This window comes from Quercus suber, unplaced genomic scaffold, assembly GCF_002906115.3.
Source record: "Quercus suber isolate HL8 unplaced genomic scaffold, Cork oak 2.0 scaffold_2, whole genome shotgun sequence".
Taxonomy (NCBI): domain Eukaryota; kingdom Viridiplantae; phylum Streptophyta; class Magnoliopsida; order Fagales; family Fagaceae; genus Quercus; species Quercus suber.
Genome location: NW_027069469.1, coordinates 1,326,292 through 1,348,636, shown reverse-complemented (window position 1 = coordinate 1,348,636; position 22,345 = coordinate 1,326,292). Strand labels below are relative to the sequence as shown.

Genomic DNA, 22,345 nt, shown 5'->3' with positions numbered 1-22,345 from the left:
TTGCGCACAAGCTGGACCAAATTAGGTTGCAGTTGGACCGGTCTCAACTCCCTTACTCAAAATATTTGGGCCTAGTACCACAAGAGGTAGCCCAGCCTAATATAACAAAAAGGCCCACTACAATGGGTTGAGCAAAACGGGCCGTGGAATTTTGATAATAATTTGTTGTTGTTGTGCAGATGGAGAAAAGTACTTTTAGATACAAATATCAAGTTCATGCATTCCCTTTTTCGGGTTCAAATATGGGGACTTCCATTTGAGCTCATGTCAGAGGAGGTGGGCAGAAAGCTCGGCAATAGCATTGGGAAGTTCCTTGAAATGGATCAGTGAGCAATGCAATCTGAACAAGAAAAGTTCATGAGAATTAGAGTAGATCTTCAATTGGGTAAACCCCTAAGGAGGGGGGTAGGATTGCTAGTATTGAAGGAGAAAAATGTTGGGTAAGTTTTAGATATGAAAGGCTCCCAATCTTTTGTTTTTAGTATGGTAAGCTAGGACACGATGAGAAGCATTGTCTAGAACTCCCAGACCAACAAAATCCTAGGCAATATGATGATTGGCTCCGGGCTCAAGGAAATACAAGGCTGGGAATGGAGAGATCTAAATCAACCAGTAGTGGAGACTGAGATGGTGGTAGCGGGGATAAGATTGAAGAAAATACAAATACCACAGCAAAATTCTCTGCTGGTTCAATTTTCGTCAGCGGTGAGGCTCACTCTGACGATACAGATAACGGGAAAAAATTCAAATGAAAAGAGTACTGAGAAGCATGACGTTAGAGTGGGAGACAGCATACAGGGAGTAACACCTGATTTTCCTATTCAAATGGGACAGAGTGCTACAGGGATGTTAGAATCACGTGAGATGGGTATTTTCCAACCAACTAGCACCCTACATGGTTTGAAAGAAATTAAAGGCATTGGAGATGCGCTTTCATTAGTAGGCTGGCAAGCCCAATCAGAAAAAGAACAAATGGAAGTGTCTAGCCCAATTAAGTACAATGTTGGGTTTAATGAAGAAAAAGGAAGTATTCTAGAGCCAACGGGCAAAGAGATAGCAAGGAAAACAAAAGTAGAGGCAAACTAGAAAAGAATTGCTAGGGAGAAAGGAAAGAATAAAAGCCCAAGGTCAGAGGCCTAGCCTTTAAGTATTGGTTCTAAGAGGGCGGGGAATCTAGCTTTTGAAGAAGAAGAGATAGATGTTTCACACAAGAGGTAGTTTTCAGTAACAACTACAGCTCAGAATCAATCTGAGGAGGGATCGGTGGTGGCTGCAAGGCAGCACCGCCGAGAGTCATGAATCCCATAAGTTGGAACTGCCGGGGACTTGGGAACCCCCAGTTAGTTCGAGTGTTGTATGACATGGTGCAATGATGGAATCCTAAAGTAGTATTCCTAATGGTGACAAAAGCAAAAATCCAATGAATGGAAAGAATAAATGCAGACTTGGTTTAGCTAATGGTCTCATTGTTCCTTGTGTAGGCCAGAGAGATGGATTGGCTTTGCTATGGGCTAGGGAGGTAGACTTCGAGATTAAAAACTATTCACAGAATCATGTAGGTGTTGTGATCAATGATATGGAGAAAAGTTTCAAGTGGAGATTAACAGGCTTCTACGGCCATCCGAAGACACGCCAAAGGTATGAGTCCTGGCACCCCCTTCCTTTTCTAAATAATCAATTGCAACTCCCATGGTTATGCCTTAGAGACTTTAATGAGATATTATCTAACACGGAAAAGTTAGGGGGAGCTATTCGGTCTCAACAACAAATGGATGGTTTTAGAATGGTGGTTGATTACTGTGCTTTCCAGGAATTGGGCTACTGTGGTTCTAACTTTACTTGGTGTAATATGCAAGGGGGGGATAACAGAATATATTTAAGATTAGATAGGGTCTTTGCCAACTTAGAGTGGTTTGAAAAGTTTGGGGATATGAAGGTACATCACTTGCCTGATTCAACTTCTGATCATAGTGCCCTGCTTGTATCCACTTCTGTAATTCAACAACAAACCCGAGCAAAGTGTTTCCACTTCGAAGCAATGTGGACAAAAAATGCAGAATGTAAAACTATAATTGAAAATTCTTGGGGTATGGATCTTGATCGTAGCACTCCATAGGGGGTGATGGTTAATCTCAGTAAATGTGCAGTGGAGTTATCGAAGTGGAGCTCTAATGTGTTTGGGCGAATTCCAAAGAAGATTCAAGCAAAGAGAAATGAGTTGAATTCTCTGACCCTTCAAGATAAGGATGAGGCCTTAAGTACTGAGATCAACTGTATAAGAAGAGAAATCAATGACCTCCTAGATGATGAGGAGATTTACTGGGGTTAAAGGGCCAAGGCACATTGGCTTAAGGAGGACGATAAGAACACAAATTTTTTTCATGTCCAAGCCTCTAAGCAGTGTAAGCAAAACACTATAATGGGGATTTGGGATGGTCAAGGCAGTTGGTGTGATGAAAGAGATAGTAAAGCTCAAGTTGCCGTTGATTACTTTGAGGATATATATATATATATATATAAGACGGCTTCCCCAACACTGGTACATAAGGTAACTATTGCTATTCCTACAAGGGTGACCAAAGAGATGAATGAAAGCCTAAACAAGAATTTCACCAGGGAGGAGGTTACGACTGCCCTGAAGCAAATTCACCCCACAAAAGCACCCAGCCTTGATGGTATGTTTGCCATTTTTTTTATCAAAAGTACCAGAATATTGTGGGATGTAGCATTACTAATATGGTTTTAAATGTTTTGAATGGTAATATGTCTGTGGCTAGTCTCAACAGAACCAATATTGCTCTCATCCCAAAGATTAATGCTGCGACTTAAATAATGCTCCCAAGTGCAGGATTGTCACGAAGTAATAATTCGGTAAGTCTGAGGTCAAATCCACAGGGAAAAGGGAATTGATTAGCAAACCACAAGAGAATAAAACTAAAATAACAAAGTTTAATTGAAGAGATTTTTTATAGTTTAGTAAAGTTAATTTAAATTAAGAGAAAATAACAATATATTAAGGCGCTAAGGTTTAGGGATTCACACACAACACATCTATTGGTAGTCTTAACAATATTTATTTTATAACTCAACTAAAATTCATATGAATGTTGATCTTAGTCGGATGATTTAACAATAAAAACTCAAGAATTAATTGTCAAGGTAGTTTTATGCAATTGATTGATTTTAGGCAAAACAAAACTAGTGAATTAGTTCGCAGGGAATACTATGCGTTTAACGTGCTCAGAGTCTACGATAAATCAAAGGATTATATAGAACTAAACACTTATCTAGATGAGTAAAACAATCAAAAACATAAAAACATAAGCATTAAAACCAATAAATAATAGTTAAGAACATACCAAAAAACGGTTGGGTTTCACCCCTTGCCTTAGCAAGGCTTCTAGCAGCTATAACATAAATAAAACTCTAAAAACTATAAAGAAACTTTAAGAAAACCTAAATTACGTTCTACAACAGCTCTCCTCTAAATTTTGCCCTAAAGAGCCTTTAAATAGATCAAGGAATCTATTACAAGTTGAATTCCTGTTTGGAGGAAATCCCAGGTTTTTAGGCTTCAATTAGCCGACGTTGTTGGTTCATTTAACTTCATAATTCAGACTTTTGGTAACTACAAAATTGTAGCCCTTTAAGTTAGCTTTCCAACCCAACTTGAATCATCCCAATTGGAGATCTGAGTCGAAAGTTATGCTCCAAATACTAACTGGTATATAGGCTGAAATCCTAATCCGAATTGGACTTGGATTTGATGTAAATTTCCTTTGATTCCTTACTCCAATTGGACTTGAATTTAATTGGGTTGGCCTTCTTTGACTTCATCATGACCCTCGTAAGATTAAAGTCCATTAGCTTTCTTCTTTGCACAAATCCACTTATTTAATTTCATTATCCTACAAAAGACAAATTCATGTATTAAAATTCAATTAAGCACAAAATTGATTATTTAGCATTATTCCAAAATTAACTATAAAATGCATAAATTAATTCAAAATAAGCATAATAATGCTTTCTCATAATGATATAAATATGCAAAATTAAGCTATTATCACACTCCCTAACCAACTCATTACTAGTCCCTAGCAATTTAAGGAACTCAAGTCAAAGACACAAAATAACAAAAAAGTTATTACTTTAGTAGAAATAGTTAATCAAAGGTCAAAACACTAACAACTACCAAAGATATTCCACATGCCATCAATATTTAGTGTGTGAATAGTTTAACCAACACAAACACAACCTTAGTCTTAAGATAAAATATGGCTTGAATTTCTATCCAAAGTTATGCTTCAACTCAAATCTCATAGTTGTTAACACTCAACAAATAAAATCACTCCGAAAATGGTGTAACACTCTCAAACATATGTGAGCAAAATAATATAGAACAAAGACAATTATCTCACATATTAATAAGATGAAGAACGGTGAAGCAAAATAAAGGATATTTATAGTCTCATGAAAGGATGCCAAACACTAAGAATATTACACCACACACATTGATTAGTCATGTCAAGATCCAAACCATACCTTCCTTAAGATCAAATAGGACTTTCATTGGGACGTAATGTAAGGTAAAGATGAGGAATTTAGAACAAAGGGTATAGGTAAAAATAAAAAGTGTTCCCAAGAATAATTAGAGAGACAACTTCTTTTTAGTATATGACAATTGATTTACCCTCTCAAGTTTCTTGAATCTCGCACTTTCACTTTTTTTCTTTTTTTCTTCAAAATTTCATCAACAAATCAATCTCTATTTCTTCCTCTTTCATATTTCCTTTTTTTTTTTCAACATTTTCCCTTTTCTGTTTATGACTACTCTTTTTTTTCCTTTTTTTTTTTTTTTGAGTGAGTCTTCCTTTTCTTCCAACTATTTCACCACAAATTTATTGTAATCAAACAATTTGATTTCATTCATTCTTGGAACACCTTAGGAAAGGGTTTGAGAAAGAACGACTAAAATAATAGGCTCAAATGGGTGACTAGCGGTAATGTATCAAGAAAGAAAATAATAAAGGCTCAAAATTAACAAAGATGGCCTAAAATAATCTCTTAAGGATTGGGATAGTTCTTCAAAATCTATGACTTTAACATATTTAGGTGTGGCATAAAATTTGATGAATTCTTAGCATTCGACCAAATCAAAGAATAATGAGACTAAGAAACAACAAAGTTATGTGCTTCCAAATGAAAAATGAGGTCAAAAGAAAATAACACTCTAAAAAATGAATGGCTCAAGAACTCACTTGGGTTATAGTCTCTAAATTTTATTTTCAAGATTTTCAAATTCATCTCTATCTCTCAACCAAGAAACATGTTCATGCGGCTAAAGTGCATGTGCATATTAGTTGAGCATGAAAAATAGTGGAATTCTTTAGATAGAAGCAGCATAAAGAACTTTGACTTAAAACTCTTGGTAAAGAAACACTTATTTATTTATTTATTTTTTGAAAATTGGACTAAAAACAAAAAAAAAAACAAAAATCACTAAAAATAACCCAAAACAAATTAACATAAAATAAAAACAAATGCAAATCATCTCAAGTTCCCCCCCCCCCCCCCAACCTAAAACTTTCATTGTCCTCAATGATAACAAAGAAAAACAATAAAGAGTAGAGAGTACCTTGAAGAGATGAACATAAATAAAAAAAAAAAAAAAAAAAAAACTTTAACACCTGCAAAATGGGTTAGAAAACAAAACAAAATTAATAATAAAAAGAAAAATAAAACAATCTAAACTACGACACAAACACTAATGCTAATTGCTTGGCAAGTCTTGATAAATGGGATCCTCCAAATTAATAGATTCCTCCTCTTGTAAAATTTTCTCAAGAAATGGCTTAAGACATTGTCCATTCACGTTAAATATGATACCATTCTTAAGATTTTCAATTTCTATGGCACCATGGGGGAAAACATTTTTAATGATGAAAGGTCCAGTCCATCTAGATCTCAATTTTCCGGGGAACAAATGTAACCTAGAATTATACAAAAGAACTTTTTGAGATGGTTCAAAATATGTCCTTAAAATTTGTTTGTCATGAAAATCCTTCAGTCTTTCTTTAGAAATCCTAGAATTCTCATATGCATCATGCCGAATTTCTTCCAACTCATTCAATTGCAATTTTCTCAATGAACTAGCCTTGTCTAAGTTAAAGTTAAACATCTTTATTGCCCAATATGATTTATGTTCCAATTCCACAGGCAAGTGACAAGCTTTACCATAAACAAGTCTATAGGGAGACATACCAAGAATATTTTTATAGGCAGTGCGGTACGCCCAAAGTGCATCATTCAACCTCAAAGACCAATCTTTACGATTTGGGTTAGCTGTCTTTTCCAAAAAAAATTTAATCTCCCTAGGTGGTTTGTCATTGTCCTTTAAATAAATCCTATGATTACAAACCAATGGACTAAGTCCTTTTATGTTAGCCACGTTCCTTCCTATGACACCCTTATGTTTACTCAAAACATTTACTAACTTACCTTCTTGCAAAGAGTCATGTTCAGAAGATATTACCATAGGAAAAGTCTCATCGGTTCCTAGAAAAACATACTTGAGATCATTTGGCCAAGGCTTCAACTTCCATTTAGGTACTTGCTCACTAGATGGCAACAACTTTATCACACAAGGTGGCAACTCCTTGTATTTCAATTTCCAATTGCTCGCTTCCAATTTCTGCGCAGATTCCAAAAGACAGTGAATGTATGCAATTTCAAAATTCTCATCAAAATTTAAATCACATGAATTTACTAGACAAGCTTCTAATGGATCTGAAAAACATGTTTTGTTGAATTGTTCTTGAACAAGTGTTTCAATTAAGTCAACTTCATGCACATCCTCTTCATCCCTAGGTTGCTTACAAGTATTAAAAATATTAAGCTCAAGATTCATATTCCTAAAAGATAATTTTAAGACTCCACTTCTACAATTTATCAATGCATTAGAAGTTGCAAGAAATGAGCATCCTAAAATCACAGATATTTGAGAATTAGGATTAGAAACAGGATGCATATCCAAAATAATAAAGTTAACAGGAAAATAAAATTTTTCCACTTGAACCAAAACATCCTCAACAACACCCTTAGGAACAATCACAGATCGATCGACAAATTGTAATATTATGGAAGTGGGTTTTAACTCACCTAGACCTAATTGCTCATACACTGAATATGGCAAAAGATTCACACTTGCCCCAACATCAAGCAAAGCTTTCTCTATTCTAGAATTACTAATCACACATGAAATAATGAGACAACCTGGATCTTTAAACTTTGGAGGTCTATTGTTTTGAATGATTGCACTAACTTGTTCAGTCAAAAATGCCTTCTTATGTACATTAAGCTTATGCTTAACAATATACAAATCTTTCAAAAATTTAGCATATGATGGAATTTGCTTTATGGCATCCAAAAGAGGAATGTTCACTCTAAGGATTTCAAAATTTTGATTCACTTTTTGAGGGGAAATCAACCTTTGGGGAAAAGGAGCATGGATAGGACATCTTTCAATATCACTAGATTTAGGCTCAAGGAGCTCATCACTACTCTTTGTTTTGGAAGATTCATCACGTGTACTGCTTTTAGGAGTATCTTTCTCAATGATTTTTCCACTACGAAGAGTAGTTACAGATTTAACTTGACTCACTTTATTTTCAGAGGAACTACAATCATCAACACAAAATTGACTTTGGGGGTTTGGTTGTGGTTGAGATGGAAACTTACCCTTTTCTATTGTGCTCATAGATGTGGTCAATTTAGTGAGGGTGCTCCTAGTGTCATTTATGGCTTGTGAGTTTCAATTATTAATGGTGGATTGAGTTTGCATGAATTGTTGCAAGGTGTTCTCAAGACTCTTCTTTGGAGGGGGATTATAAGGAACAAAATTTGAAGTACCATGTGTAGGAGGTGCAACCACATTATCATTCCTCCAACTAAAATTTGGGTGATTCCTCCACCCTAAATTGTATGTCTCTGAATAAGGGGAAGGGTATGATTTTTTCACCATGTTCATAGCATTTGCTTGATCATGCAACACCTCTTTAAAAGATGGAATTGTAGGGCATTCATTGGTAGGGTGTTCCATGGTCTCACAAATTCTACAAACTTCATCAATTTTAGGCACAGTATTGATTCCATTGAACTTTCTTAATTCCATGGCTTCAAGCTTTCTAGTTAGACTAGCCACCCTAGCACTAAGGTCATCATCTTCCTTAAGTTGGTACTTACCACCCCCAAAAAGGTTGGTGGATGCTCTAGACCTATCTGAGGTATCAGTAGTATCCCAAGATTGGGCATTCTCAGCTAAGAGATCAAAATAATCAAAAGCCTCATCAAGATCTTTATTCAAAAATTCTCCATTGCACATCATCTCTACAAATTGGCGCATATTTGGAGTTAAACTTTCATAGAAAAAACTAATTATATGCCAAGTTTCATAGCCATGATGTGGACAAGCATTAAGCAAATCTTTAAATCTTTCCCAACATTGATAAAATGTCTCATTATCTTTTTGTGAAAAATTCATTATTTGCCTTTTAAGTGCATTAGTTCTATGAATTGGAAAATTTTTCTTTAAAAATTCAGTTTGCATCTCTTGCCAAGTACCAATTGACCTAGGTCTTAAAGAATTAAGCCAAGTTTTTGCCTTGTCTTTAAGAGAAAAAGGGAACAATTTCAACCTAATGGTGTCTTCATTACATGATTAGTCATGGAAGGTAGAACATACCTCCTCAAATTCCTTAAAGCATAGGTAAGGATTTTCAGAATCTAAGCCATGAAATTTAGGAAGTAATGAAATCATCCAGGGCTTAAAATTAAAATTATTTGCATTAGTTGGAAAAATGATGCATGATGGTGCACTACTCCTAGTAGGTTGCAAATAATCCCTAAGAGTTCTAATGGGTTGGTGAGCATGGAAGTTTTCATTATTTAAATTATTCTCATCACCATGATTACTCTCTAAGTCCGCCATGATATCAAGTGTGTGAGAATGTGTGAAAGAATCAGATAAATTGCCAAACAAATTATTAGAATCAATTCTAACCAAGCGATTATCACTATCACAACACCAAACACTCATGCAATAGTAAAGTAAGAAAGAAAAAGAAAAAGAAAAGAAAAGAAAACAACAAATAACTTTAACAATAAAAAAAGTAAAAATAAAAGAAAAACTCTTAAAGAAAACTAAACTACTTAAAAAGGAAAGAGTTGGAGAGATATTACCAAATATGTAAAGAAATTTAATGCCGAAAACCTCTCCAAACAAAGTGAAACGCTTTTCTAATCACCTAATCCCCGGCAACGGCGCTAAAAACTTGCTGCGACTTAAATAATGCTCCTAAGTGTTGGATTGTCATGAAGTAATAACTCAGTAAGTCTAAGGTCGAATCCACGGGGAAAAGGGAATTGATTAGCAAACCACAAGAGAATAAAACTAAAATAACAAAATTTAATTGAAGAGATTTTTTATAGTTTAGTAAAGTTAATTTAAATTAAGAGAAAATAACAATAATATAAGGCGCTAAGGTTTAGGGATCCACACACAACACATCTATTGGTAGTCTTAACAATATTTATTTTATAACTCAACTAAAATTCATACGAAGGATGGTCTTAGTCAGATGATTTAACAATAAAAACTCAAGAATTAATTGTCTAAGGTAGTTTTATGCAATTGATTGATTATAGGCAAAACAAAACTAGTGAATTAGTTCGCAGGGAATACTAAGCATTTAACGAGCCCGGAGTCTACGATAAATCAAAGGATTATACAGAACTAAACACTTTTCTAGATGAGTAAAACAATCGAAAACATAAAAACATAAGCATTAAAACTAATAAATAATAGTTAAGAACATACCAATAAACGGTTGGGTTTCACCCCTTACCTTAGCAAGGCTTCTAGCAAGCCATAACACAAATAAAACTCTAAAAACTATCAAGAAACTTTAAGAAATCTAAATTACGTTCTACAGCAGCTCTCCTCTAAATTTTGCCCTAAAAAGCCTTTAAATAGGTCAAGGAATCCTATTACAAGTTGAATTCCCGTTTGGAGGAAATCCTAGGTTTTTAGGCTTCACCAAACCGACGTTTTTGGTCCATTTAACTTCATAATTCGGACTTTTGAATCATCCCAATTGGACATCTGAGCCGAAAGTTATGCTCCAAATACTAACTGGTATGTAGGCTGAAATCCTAATCTGAATTGGACTTGGATTTGATGCAAATTTCCTTTGATTCTTTGCGCCAATTGGACTTGAATTTAATTGGATTAGCCTTATTTGACTTCATCATGGCCTTTGTAAAATTAAAGTCCATTAGCTTTCTTCTTTGCACAAATCCACTTATTTAATTTTATTATCCTACAAAAGACAAATTCATGCATTAAAATTCAATTAAGCACAAAATTGATTATTCAGCATTATTCCAAAATTAACTATATAATGCATAAATTAACTCAAAATAAGTATGATAATACTTTCTAATAATGATATAAATATGCAAAATTAAGTTATTATCAAGTAATAATCCCAAAAATATGGCTAATTTTTGGCCTATAAGCCTGTGCAATGTAGTTTATAAGCTCATATCAAAAACTATTGCAAATAGATTTAAGGCTCTTCTTCCTCATATTATTTCAGAAAACCAAAGTGCTTTGACTTCTGATAGGCTAATTACTGACAATGTACTTGTGGCTTTTGAGTTAATGCACTTTCTAAATCACAAAAATGTAGGGAAGGAGGGCTATATGGTGGCCAAACTTGATATGAGTAAGGCGTTTGACAGAGTCAAGCGGTGCTTTATTCAGGCAGTTATGGAGAAACTAGGTTTTAGCTCTAAGTGGGTAAATTTTGTTATGAGGTGCATCACCTCAGTATGATATTCAGTTTTAATAAATGATGTTGCTTGTGGGAACATTACCCCTACCCAAGGACTTCAGCAAGGGGATCATCTCTCCCCAACTCTCTTCCTCATTTGTACTGAAGGGCTTTTTGCTCTTATTCATGAAGCAGCCTGAACTAGCATTGGACAGACATTTCTATATGTAAGGGCTGCCCAAGAGTCACCCACCTTTTATTTGCGGATGACAGCATTCTCTTCTGCAAAGCTAGTGCGAGGAATGTCAGGTACTGAAGCAAATCCTTCAAAAATATGAGGAAGCCTCAGGTCAGAAAACTAAGGCCGAGAAGTCCTCAATATTCTTCAATCCTAACACATCTCAAGAAGTCAAGGATGAGATTTTTGCTACCCTAGGCCCTATGCAAGATTCTGGACACACGAGATACTTGGGCCTCCCATCCTTCATTGGAAGATCAAATAAGCAAGTTTTTTCTATCCTTAAGGAGAGGATTGGGCAAAAGCTAGCCAACTAGAAGGGTAAACTTCTTTTTATGGGGGGAAAAGAAATCCTCATAAAAGCAATAGCACAAGCAATCCCCACGTACACTATAGGGTGCTTCATTCTTCCCCAAAGCATATGCGAATAAATAAAAAGCGTGATGAGAAATTTTTGGTGGGGCCAAAAGCAGCAAGAAACTAAAATGTGTTGGTTAGCTGGAAAACAATGTGTAAGTAGAAAGCAAGCGGAGGAATGGGGTTTAGGAATCTACAAGCTTTTAAGAAAGCAATGCTCGCTAAGCAATCATTACAAATTCTTCAAAACCCAAAATTTCTAGTGGCAAGGGTTCTACTGAGATATCCTAAATGCTAAGCTTGGTAATTCCCCTTCATACTCCTGGAGTAGCATCCACAGCAACCTTGATATAATTAGAGTGGGAATTCGATGGAGGGTGGGCAACGGGAAACTAATCCACATTTACGATGACAAATGGCTGCCAACCCCTTCCACCTACATGGTCATTTCGCCTCCAAATGATATACTTCAATCCCAATGGTCTCATCTCTCATTGACCTAATGACAAAATGGTGGAATGTGGATTTGATAAGAGCAACCTTCCTTTCTTTTGAAGCTGACACAATCTTGAAGATTCCCCTATGTCACACCCTTCTAGAAGACAAAATAATCTGAATTGGAAATAGTCGCAGAGAATTCTCAGTCAAAAGTGCCTATCATATAGCCCACAATCTGCTTGAGTCAAATGATCGAGAAGAAAGTTCTAATGGGGACCCTTGCAAACGATTGTGGAAAAAGCTTTGGCATCTCAACCTACTAGCAAAAATCAAGGTCTTTGCTTGGAGAGCATGTGTCAATGGTCTCCCTACAATGGATGCCATTTTCAACAGAGGGATATCTCAAAGTAAGGTTTGCCTTGTTTGAGGTAATGATGCTGAAAATATAGATCATGCTCTTTTTAGTTGTGATTTCTCCTTCTTGGTTTGGAACCTTTGGCTTGAAAATCCTCTTCGCATACAAGGCATTAAAAAATCCTTCCTAGACTCTGCATTATTTATCCTCTCTCACTCATCTCTTTAAGAATTGGAGCTCTTCTTTGCCACAACTTGGGCTTTATGGTCCAACAGAAACATAATAGTGCACAAGGACTGTGGCCTTTCTCCACTTCAGGTATGGCACATGGCAAAAAATGCAGTGGATGACTATGTTTGCTCTGCTAGTTGGGATTTTGAACCAACAAGATCCGCCCCTTCTAACTGGGTTCTGCCACCCCCAGGAATTCACAAAGTCAATGTTGATGGAGCATCTTCAGAGCATGACAGTTTTTCCAATGTAGGTGTCGTCATTAGAGACCGCAAAGGCCAAGTTGTGTCTGCTCTATGCTTGCCGCTCTAGTCTTACTATTCTGTAGAGCTTACGGAGGTCTTTGCATTAGAGCAAGGTGTCCTTCTTGCTCAGGAACTTTAGCTACCTCGAGTTGTCCTTGAATCAGATTCTTTAGCTGTCATTCAAGCAATTAATGATAAGGCCACGGGGAACAATTATGGGCACCTTATTCAGGGAATTCTTCAGGTTTGTGATTCATTTGAGTCTTGCTATTTCAAGCACTTAAGCAGAAATTTCAATTCAATGGCTCACAAGCTTGTCCAATATGCCTGAAGATCTAGAAGCCATCACATTTGGAAAGGTGTTGCACCTTCCTTCGTATTGTCATTTCTGCATTCTAATCTGGCGTAATCAGTTTGTTCTTGAATGTTCAAATAACATATAAAACACTATGAACGTTTAGACCCCCAATTATAAAAATTATCGATTCAAGCTTAATGTCAAACAATATATGTGCGGAAAATGAACACAAGCTAATAACAAAATTGATAAACAATCTAAACTAATTAAAAACACATCCATAGCAAAAATAAAATGGCAAAGATTAAAGGAATAGAGATGCAAACACAAGGACAACACAACGATGTGTTATCGAAGAGAAAACCGAAACCCTCGGCGAAAAACCTCTCCGTTGCCCTCTAAGCGGTCAATAATCCACTAGAAAATGTAGTTGAGATACATGAACAGCAATAGACCCTCCAAGCCTAATCTACCCAATGTACCTAAGCCCTCCAAATTTCTTGCTCCAACGAGATTACGCCGAACATTTGTCTTTTCTAGCTTATTGGATTCCGCTATAGCCCATAGTATCAACCAATAATCATTGGTCCCTTCCTAACTACTTCTCAAAGCACCAAAAAGCCTTCTCATAGATGTGGGTATGGTGAGAAAATGATTTAGCCAAGAATCTCTCAAGGATGTAACAATGGAGAAGGTGAGAGTCGAGGAATTTAAAGAGTCTCTATGTAAAGATTGTGGATGAATCAATCTTGTTTTTCTTTAAGGTTTCTCTCTCAAAATTCTCTCTAGAAGCTCTCTACATTTCGTGGGTATAAGGGGTATTTATACTAGGGTGAGAAAGGAACGCGAAGAGTTAGTTTTTTCAAAACAGAGTTAGCTGGTGACTTGGCCTTGCGACTTGACTGAGTCGCAAGTTCAAGCCGTGACTAACTGAATGGCCAGTCTAGACTTTTTGTCCCATAGTGCTACAGCTGTTATGACAATTTAGCTTCTTTGCATGCTTCACTCGTGTGCACCATCTGACGGCTTGTCAGTCGCGAGCCACCCGCGAGTTCTTACTTCACTGCACATTCTTGAGCATTTCTTCACACTCTCTCACACATTACCCTTACATGATTCTCACCTAAATACAGAGTTTCTAAGTGCTGAATTACAAGCAAATTGGCACGGAATAAAGCCAACAAGATGGTTGATTAAATTCAACCTTACAGTTCTCTATCTTGCTTTGTAGGTTTCTTTGTATGACTCTCTTTATTGGCTTAATGCAATTTATTCCCTTTCAAAAAAAAAAATGTGTGCCTATGCGCTGGCATGTACCACATCAACCTATTGAACCCTCTTGCACAAATGTTAACAAAGTAAAATGTGCTTCAAAATGGCTAGCACTTGCAAAGACATGAGGGCATAACCACCACTTTACACTGAACTTATAAACAAAATATTTATTTGTGGATAATCTATATATATATATATATATATATGTGGGGTCCGTGGGCCTGATAGCCTCAGTCCATCATATAGCAGGCCCAAGGCCCATGCCGAGGAGCGCAAGCTATTTCTGAGAAGAAGGGGGGAAGCCTATTCTCTTGAATCCACGCCGAGGATACCTTGTCCTCGGCCTGACAAGAGTGATTTCAGGGAGTGGCTAACACCCAAGTAAGCTGTCACTCTCGCATTTAATGCACTCAACTAACCCCCCTGGCCGCATTAATGGAGAGGTAACCCCTTGGCAGGATAACGTTGGTCAGAGTGAGCCACTTGAGTATCGATAAAGCCTCTGATGGGATGGACGACCAGAGAAAAAGGCGAATAGACAATCAACAGATGGAAGAAAAAGATAGGAAGATAAAAACTATAAAAGAAGAGCAGGTAAAGCCAAAAGGAAGGAGGGAGGAAAAAAGGCCTCCTCGGCCACAGGCCGAAGAGCATTCCCTCATTTGTAAGAAAATACTTAGCCATTTTTAAAGATAAGTTTGGGCGTGGTGATCAACGGCCAGCACCTAAGCCTGTCAGCCCACTCTCTATAAATGTATTGTTCGGGCTTGTTGGGCTGAAAACCCAACACTCAATTCAAATTGAGTCCTTACAATTGGCGCCGTCTGTGGGAAGGATTAGGGTGCTGGCCGGTGCACCAGGTAAACGTTCCAAGTTATAAGTATTTGTTTTACAGTAGATTGAGTAAGATAAGGTTCTAAGTCCTAAGTGTTTGTTTTACGGTAGATTGAAAAAGATAACGTTCCAAGTTATAAGTATTTGTTTTACAGTAGATTGAGTAAGATAAGGTTCTAAGTCCTAAGTGTTTGTTTTACGGTAGATTGAAAAAGATAACGTTCCAAGTTATAAGTATTTGTTTTACAGCAGATTGAATAAGATAAGAGTTCTAAATTTTAAGTATTTATTGTAAAAAAAAAAAATGGGTAATATACCCTATCTTCCCTTCTAAGATCAGACGAGCATCAATCCCTGCTTGGTTGAGGGCTTCATGCCAAGTTTGAGAGCAATAATGCCTGCACACAGCAGGAACTTGAGCCCGAAGGGTGGCTTCAGTCTTAGCCACCCCTTCGGTGAAAGCCTCTTCTTTTGCCTCGTCCACAGAGCGCTCAGCGTCTGTTTTTGCAAAAATTGCCTCGTCTCTGGCTCTCACAGCCTCGTCCCTGGCATACTCGGCAACACCTTTGTCGTGGATTGCTTTGGTCAAACTTCCCTTCATGTAGGAAATGTCCTCTTTGGCCTTCTGTAATTGACTTTCAACCTCTTGCAAGTGGACAGTTTGATCCTCAGCTTGCTTCCTGACCACGGCTAGGTCAGAAACAGCAGTATCCCTGGCCTTCGCCATTTCTGCCAGATCCTCGTCGCCTTTTTCAGGTCGGCTTCAGATCTCTTAAGAGTTTTAGCCGCTTCTAGGAACTTATCGCGCTCTTGCGCCAAGGCGTGACTATGGTGCCAACCTCTTCGTCCAACCTAAAAAGGCCTGGATAGCCTGCCAGCAAAAACAAGCAGCTTTATAAAGAGAAAGAAAAGTACTAAGCAACAAAAATTTCTAGTAAAAAGAATGGTTGCCAAAGGACCTACCATGCCTAGATATTTCTTAAGGTCGAAGACAACCTCCACCCCACTCATTTCTCCAACTCAGCCATGTCAATGGGAAGAAGAAGAGATTTCTCTAGGGCCTCGGCTACGAGAGCCCCCTCGTCTCCTTGAGACTCTCGTATTGATGCGTTATCCATTAGGGGCTGGTCATGGAGCATGGCAGCAGGCAGCCATGCTTGGGCCTGGGGCTGCTGGATGACCTTCTTGCCTTTCTTTGATCACCAAGCTTCAACTGCTTTGGGGTCTACGAGTCTTACCCTCCTCGGGCGAAGAATGAGATTTGCTCCCATCCATTGGATCCTTACCCTTAGAAAGTCTTTTCCTTTTCGGATCAGGAGACTCAGTAGAAGGGGCAGCTATTATAGGGTGGATGATGACCTGGTTTGCACGATTGGAACCTGGGACTGAGGTGCTGGGGGCTGGGATTGTAACTCCCCTGGCACATCTTTCTTGGAACCACCTTCGAGTAGGTCAAGAAGATTGGTCCGGGGCTGCCTCTTTAAACCCATCTCGGCTTGGGTACCAACACTTAAAGACTGAAGATCGGCTTCGGATAAGTGAGGATCCCCTAGGTCACCAGGAGGATCCTCGGGCTGATCAGCTAAGTCAAATACACTATACTCGTCCTCGGAGGAGCTCAATTCGACCACCTCCCTTGCTTTCTTAGGTGGTCCTTTCTCGGCCACCGTTACTTGCTGGATGAAGAGGACCTGATAGCGGAATACCTTCAGGTATGTAAGACCCCCCAGTAAAAGAGAAACCGCTCTCCACCACGGTAATCTGTGTAAGCCGAGGATCACGAGCTCTAATTACGTGCTGCGGAACAGGGAATGACGTTTGAGCTGGGTCACACCCGAGGATTTTATGAGCAGCTCTGACTTGGTTGTCAGATTCGTTCAAGAAAAGTTCCGACCTGAGAACGGTCTCCAAATCCGCTTTGTTGACCAGGTGGAAGTGACGTGCAAAGGCGTGGATCTGTGAAAGAAAAGTGAAATTATTATGATTAGTCAACCAAGTTGAGTATATAGGTATAAAACGCAAAGGCACTGAAACCTAAATTATCTTGTACTTCGGACGCCCTACCTGGCTTCCCCTCTACGGTTGGGCAATGAAGCCGTCGTGCCATTCTCCCGACACTATGAGGAAATCTTGGTTCAACCCCTTATTGGAGTCAGGAAGACACTGGATAAGACGAACCCTATCGTCCCTTGTCTTCATGTAATACGTCTTACCCCTCAGGTGATGAAGATTATAACACCAATTCACATCATGGTGAGTCAGTCTCAGCCCCATTTTCTCATTCAGGGTATCTACACACCCTATATCCTAAACACATTCAAGCACACTGAGTGGGGACAGGCGGAAATGCCTGAGGTAATTGAGGGTCACCGGCCTCATAGGGATTCTCATCCCTCCTTCTACAAAAGCAACTATTGGAATTACGACCTCACCCTCTCTCCTCTTAAGGTACCACTCTCCTTCTTCGCAGTATTTCAAGTTCACATTACCGGGTATTCCATAGTCAACAATGAATTTGTTCATCATTTCTCGGACTCAACCAACTCCTTAAACTTACCCATTCCCCAAAGATAACTAAAAGCTCTAAAAAAGAAAAAGAAGAGTGAAATCAAGGAAATTTGGGGTCATAGAAAAAGAAAACTTACAGAGGTATGACGATACTCTTCAGCTAATGTGCCAGTCGAACCAAGTTCAAACTATATGCGTCAATAATGATAATCGCGAAAATGATGAAACCAGGCAAGTCAAACAAGTATTTATACTCTCCCTTAATTTTCCCAAATGAAACCGCTTTCTCATAAAGGCAGGAGATCATGCCGTTTAAAGTGGGGAACGTGGTGCCGTCAAAAATTTAATGTGGCACCCATTAATTCTCGAAACGCTAAAAACGCGCATCGGGCAGTCAAGGCCGCCAGCATCAGTATAAACTAAAGTGAGGCCATTCGTCCAGTGGATCCGCATGTATCAAAACCCTCCTCTCCCGTTCGAGGAACGTGCAGCAGAGTTTTGAGGGGCTATTGTGGGTCCGTGGGCCTGATAGCCTCAGTCCATCATATAGCAGGCCCAAGGCCCATGCCGAGGAGCGCAAGCTATTTCTGAGGAGAAGGGGGAAGCCTATTCTCTTGAATCCACGCCGAGGATACCTTGTCCTCGGCCTGACAAGAGTGATTTCAGGGAGTGGCTAACCCCAAAGTAAGCTGTCACTCTCGCATTTAATGCACTCAACTAACCCTCCTGGCCGCATTAATGGAGAGGTAACCCCTTGGCAGGATAACGTTGGTCAGAGTGAGCCACTTGAGTATCGATAAAGCCTCTGATGGGATGGACGACCAGAAAAAAGGCGAATAGACAATCAACAGATGGAAGCAAAAGATAGGAAGATAAAAACTATAAAAGAAGAGCTAGTAAAGCCAAAAGGAGGAGGGAGAAAGAAAGGCCTCCTCGGCCACAGGCCGAGGAGCATTCCCTCATTTGTAAGAAAACACTTAGCCATTTTTAAAAATAAGTTTGGGCATGGTGATCAACGGCCAGCACCTAAGCCTGTCAGCCCACTCTCTATAAATGTATTGTTTGGGCTTGTTGGGCTGAAAACCCAACACTCAATTCAAATTGAGTCCCTACAATTGGCGCCGTCTGTGGGAAGGATTAGGGTGCTGGCCGGTGCACCAGGTAAACGTTCCAAGTTATAATTATTTGTTTTACAGTAGATTGAGTAAGATAAGGTTCTAAGTTCTAAGTGTTTGTTTTACGGTAGATTGAAAAAGATAACGTTCCAAGTTATAAGTATTTGCTTCACAGCAGATTGAATAAGATAAGAATTCTAAATTTTAAGTATTTATTGTAAAAAAAAAAAAAAAAAAAAACGAAAGAGAAAAACAAAAGATCTTGATATTATTAATTCAAACGTAGAAAATTACATATTACAATCAGAGGCTCAGGTAGGCCTGTGTTACAAGTAAATTTACAAGCTAATAGCCACCTGCTATTCCTAGCTACTCCTACAATCAAAAGCCCAGGTGAAGCCGCCCCAAGGGAGAACTAGCCGGAGGGAAGTGTCAACTCGTGCTTTTATTTGGCACCAAGAGAATGGGAGAGCTTGACACATGGTGGAGGAGGTGAAGGACAATCATGCCTCAGGCCCCCAACCACTCCCTCCTCGGCTGGGCAGAGCTGGAACAAAGAGAGGAGCAGACGCAGGGGCTCGGGGGACCCTCCCCGTGATGTTCCCTCGATTCTCTCCAGTCCGCTCGAGTGTTGGCCATTGGAGACGGCAACACTCGAGCACCGCCCATGAGGTGAATTCATGCGCCTTCCTCGTCGGGGGTGTGCTCCAAGGAAAGACGTGAGGTTCTTTAACAACACCCCTCTGGGATACCTCGAAGGGCACCATCAGGATTACGCCTAGACTCTGCCGCACCGAAAGCCCAGTGGGGGCTGCGGCCATACCGGTTCTTTTCAGTCCCGGCGACAATTCCGCGGGGTTGTTAAAAGGGCATGTGAAGTTGGAAGGAGATGTTTTGCTCTGGTTGTGTTGAGAGGTTCATGGGTTGTGGGGTAACCATCTACTTACTTTATATAGGGGATGGAAGTTTGGTGAGAATTAATTCATGCAGAATTCGAGAAGGGTATTATCAGCTGAATCAGTAATGAAGTCCCAATTTCCAAGGAGGCCACGGACGGTTGGACTCGTGTCAATTTACGAGGGCATTAATGAAGGCGCGTTTCGTGCACCGGAGCGTCAAGCGCGGAATACGAACAGGCAAAGGGCGCTTCATAAATGAAAAAGATGGGGCCTCGAGTTAGAGGTGAGATCAATGCCACGTGTAAAGATCCTAATCTGACGCAAAGAGTAATCATCACCAATAAAGCGATCTGAGGGCAAATCCCTAATTACAAAGGATTGAAGTGGTAGACAGAACCAAGGTATTGCATGGTCCTCGGACCCAAACCTATGGTGAAACTACACACACCATTATATCTGGGTACTAGACAGAACCAAGGTATTGCATGGTCCTCGGACCCAAACCTATGGTAAAACTAGATACTTACAGGAAAAATTGAAGTGGTAGACAGAACCAAGGTATTGCATGGTCCTCGGATCCAAACCTATGGTGAAACTACACACACCATTATATCTGGGTACTAGACAGAACCACAGGTATTGCATGGTCCTCGGACCCAAACCTATGGTAAAACTAGATACTTACAGGAAAAACTGAAGTGGTAGACAGAACCAAGGTATTGCATGGTCCTCGGACCCAAACCTATGGTGAAACTACACACACCGATTATATCCAACATATACGAAAAATTGAAGTGGTAGACAGAGCCAAGGTATTGCATGGTCCTCGGACCCAAACCTATGGTAAAACTACGCACACCATTATGTCTCATACATGAAAAATTGAAGTGGTAGACAGAACCAAGGTATTGCATGGTCCTCGGACCCAAACCTATGGTGAAACTACACACACCATTATATCTGGGTACTAGACAGAACCAAGGTATTGCATGGTCCTCGGACCCAAACCTATGGTAAAACTAGATACTTATAGGAAAACTGAAGTGGTAGACAGAACCAAGGTATTGCATGGTCCTCGGACCCAAACCTATGGTGAAACTACACACACCGATTATATCCAAAATATACGAAAAATTGAAGTGGTAGACAGAACCAAGGTATTGCATGGTCCTCGACCCAAACCTATGGTGAAACTACACACACCATTATATCTGGGTACTAGACAGAACCAAGGTATTGCATGGTCCTCGGACCCAAACGTATGGTAAACTAGATACTTACAGGAAAAATTAAAGTGGTAGACAGAACCAAGGTATTGCATGGTCTCGGACCCAAACCTATGGTGAAACTACACACACCGATTATATCCAACATATACGAAAAATTGAAGTGGTAGACAGAGCCAAGGTATTGCATGGTCCTCGGACCCAAACCTATGGTAAAACTACGCACACCATTATGTCTCATACAGGAAAAATTGAAGTGGTAGACAGAACAAGGTATTGCATGGTCCTCGGACCCAAACCTATGGTGAAACTACACACACCATTATATCTGGGTACTAGACAGAACCAAGGTATTGCATGGTCCTCGGACCCAAACCTATGGTAAAATTAGATACTTACAGGAAAACTGAGTGGTAGACAGAACCAAGGTATTGCATGGTCCTCGGACCCAAACCTATGGTGAAACTACACACACCGATTATATCCAACATATACGAAAAATTGAAGTGGTAGACAGAACCAAGGTATTGCATGGTCTCGGACCCAAACCTATGGTGAAACTACACACACCATTATATCTGGGTACTAGACAGAACCAAGGTATTGCATGGTCCTCGGACCCAAACCTATGGTAAAACTAGATACTTACAGGAAAAATTGAAGTGGTAGACAGAACCAAGGTATTGCATGGTCCTCGCGACCCAAACCTATGGTGAACTACACACACCGATTATATCCAACATATACGAAAAACTGAAGTGGTAGACAGAACCAAGGTATTGCATGGTCCTCGGACCCAAACCTATGGTGAAACTACACACACCGATTATATCCACATATACGAAAAATTGAAGTGGTAGACAGAACCAAGGTATTGCATGGTCCTCGGACCCAAACCTATGGTAAAACTACGCACACCATTATGTCTCATACAGGAAAAATAAAGTGGTAGACAGAACCAAGGTATTGCATTGTCTTCGGACCCAAACCTATGGTGAAACTACACACACCATTATATCTGGGTACTAGACAGAACAAGGTATTGCAGGTCCTCGGACCCAAACCTATGGTAAAACAGATACTTACAGGAAAAATTGAAGTGGTAGACAGAACCAAGGTATTGCATGGTCCTCGGACCCAAACCTATGGTGAAACTACACACACCGATTATATCCAACATATACGAAAAATTGAAGTGGTAGACAGAACCAAGGTATTACATGGTCCTCGACCCAAACCTATGGTGAAACTACACACACCGATTATATCCAATATTTACAAAAAAATGGAGGCAGTGGACAGAACTGACGTATATACCTTGTCCTCGGCCTGACAAGAGTGATTTCAGGGAGTGGCTAACCCCAAAGTAAGCTGTCACTCTCGCATTTAATGCACTCAACCAACCCCCCTGGCCGCATTAATGGAGAGGTAACCCCTTGGCAGGATAACGTTGGTCAGAGTGAGCCACTTGAGTATCGATAAAGCCTCTAATGG

At 39.3% G+C, this 22,345-nt stretch overlaps 1 protein-coding gene and 1 non-coding gene across 2 annotated transcripts; one reads left to right on the top strand and one right to left on the bottom strand.

The window, feature by feature from the left end:
• Positions 1-5,770: 5,770 nt before the first annotated feature.
• Positions 5,771-7,756, bottom strand: LOC112030216 (uncharacterized). Its single transcript, XM_024062908.1, has 2 exons — positions 6,384-7,756; positions 5,771-6,293 (listed from the first exon to the last, which is right to left on the bottom strand). The coding sequence occupies exons 1-2, from the start codon at positions 7,754-7,756 to the stop codon at positions 5,771-5,773; spliced, it is 1,896 nt and encodes a 631-aa protein (XP_023918676.1).
• A 694-nt stretch (positions 7,757-8,450) lies between these two features.
• LOC112030230 (small nucleolar RNA R71) lies at positions 8,451-8,557 on the top strand. Its single transcript, XR_002884852.1, has one exon. It is a non-coding gene; the product is annotated as a small nucleolar RNA R71 (small nucleolar RNA).
• The last annotated feature ends 13,788 nt before the right edge of the window (positions 8,558-22,345 follow it).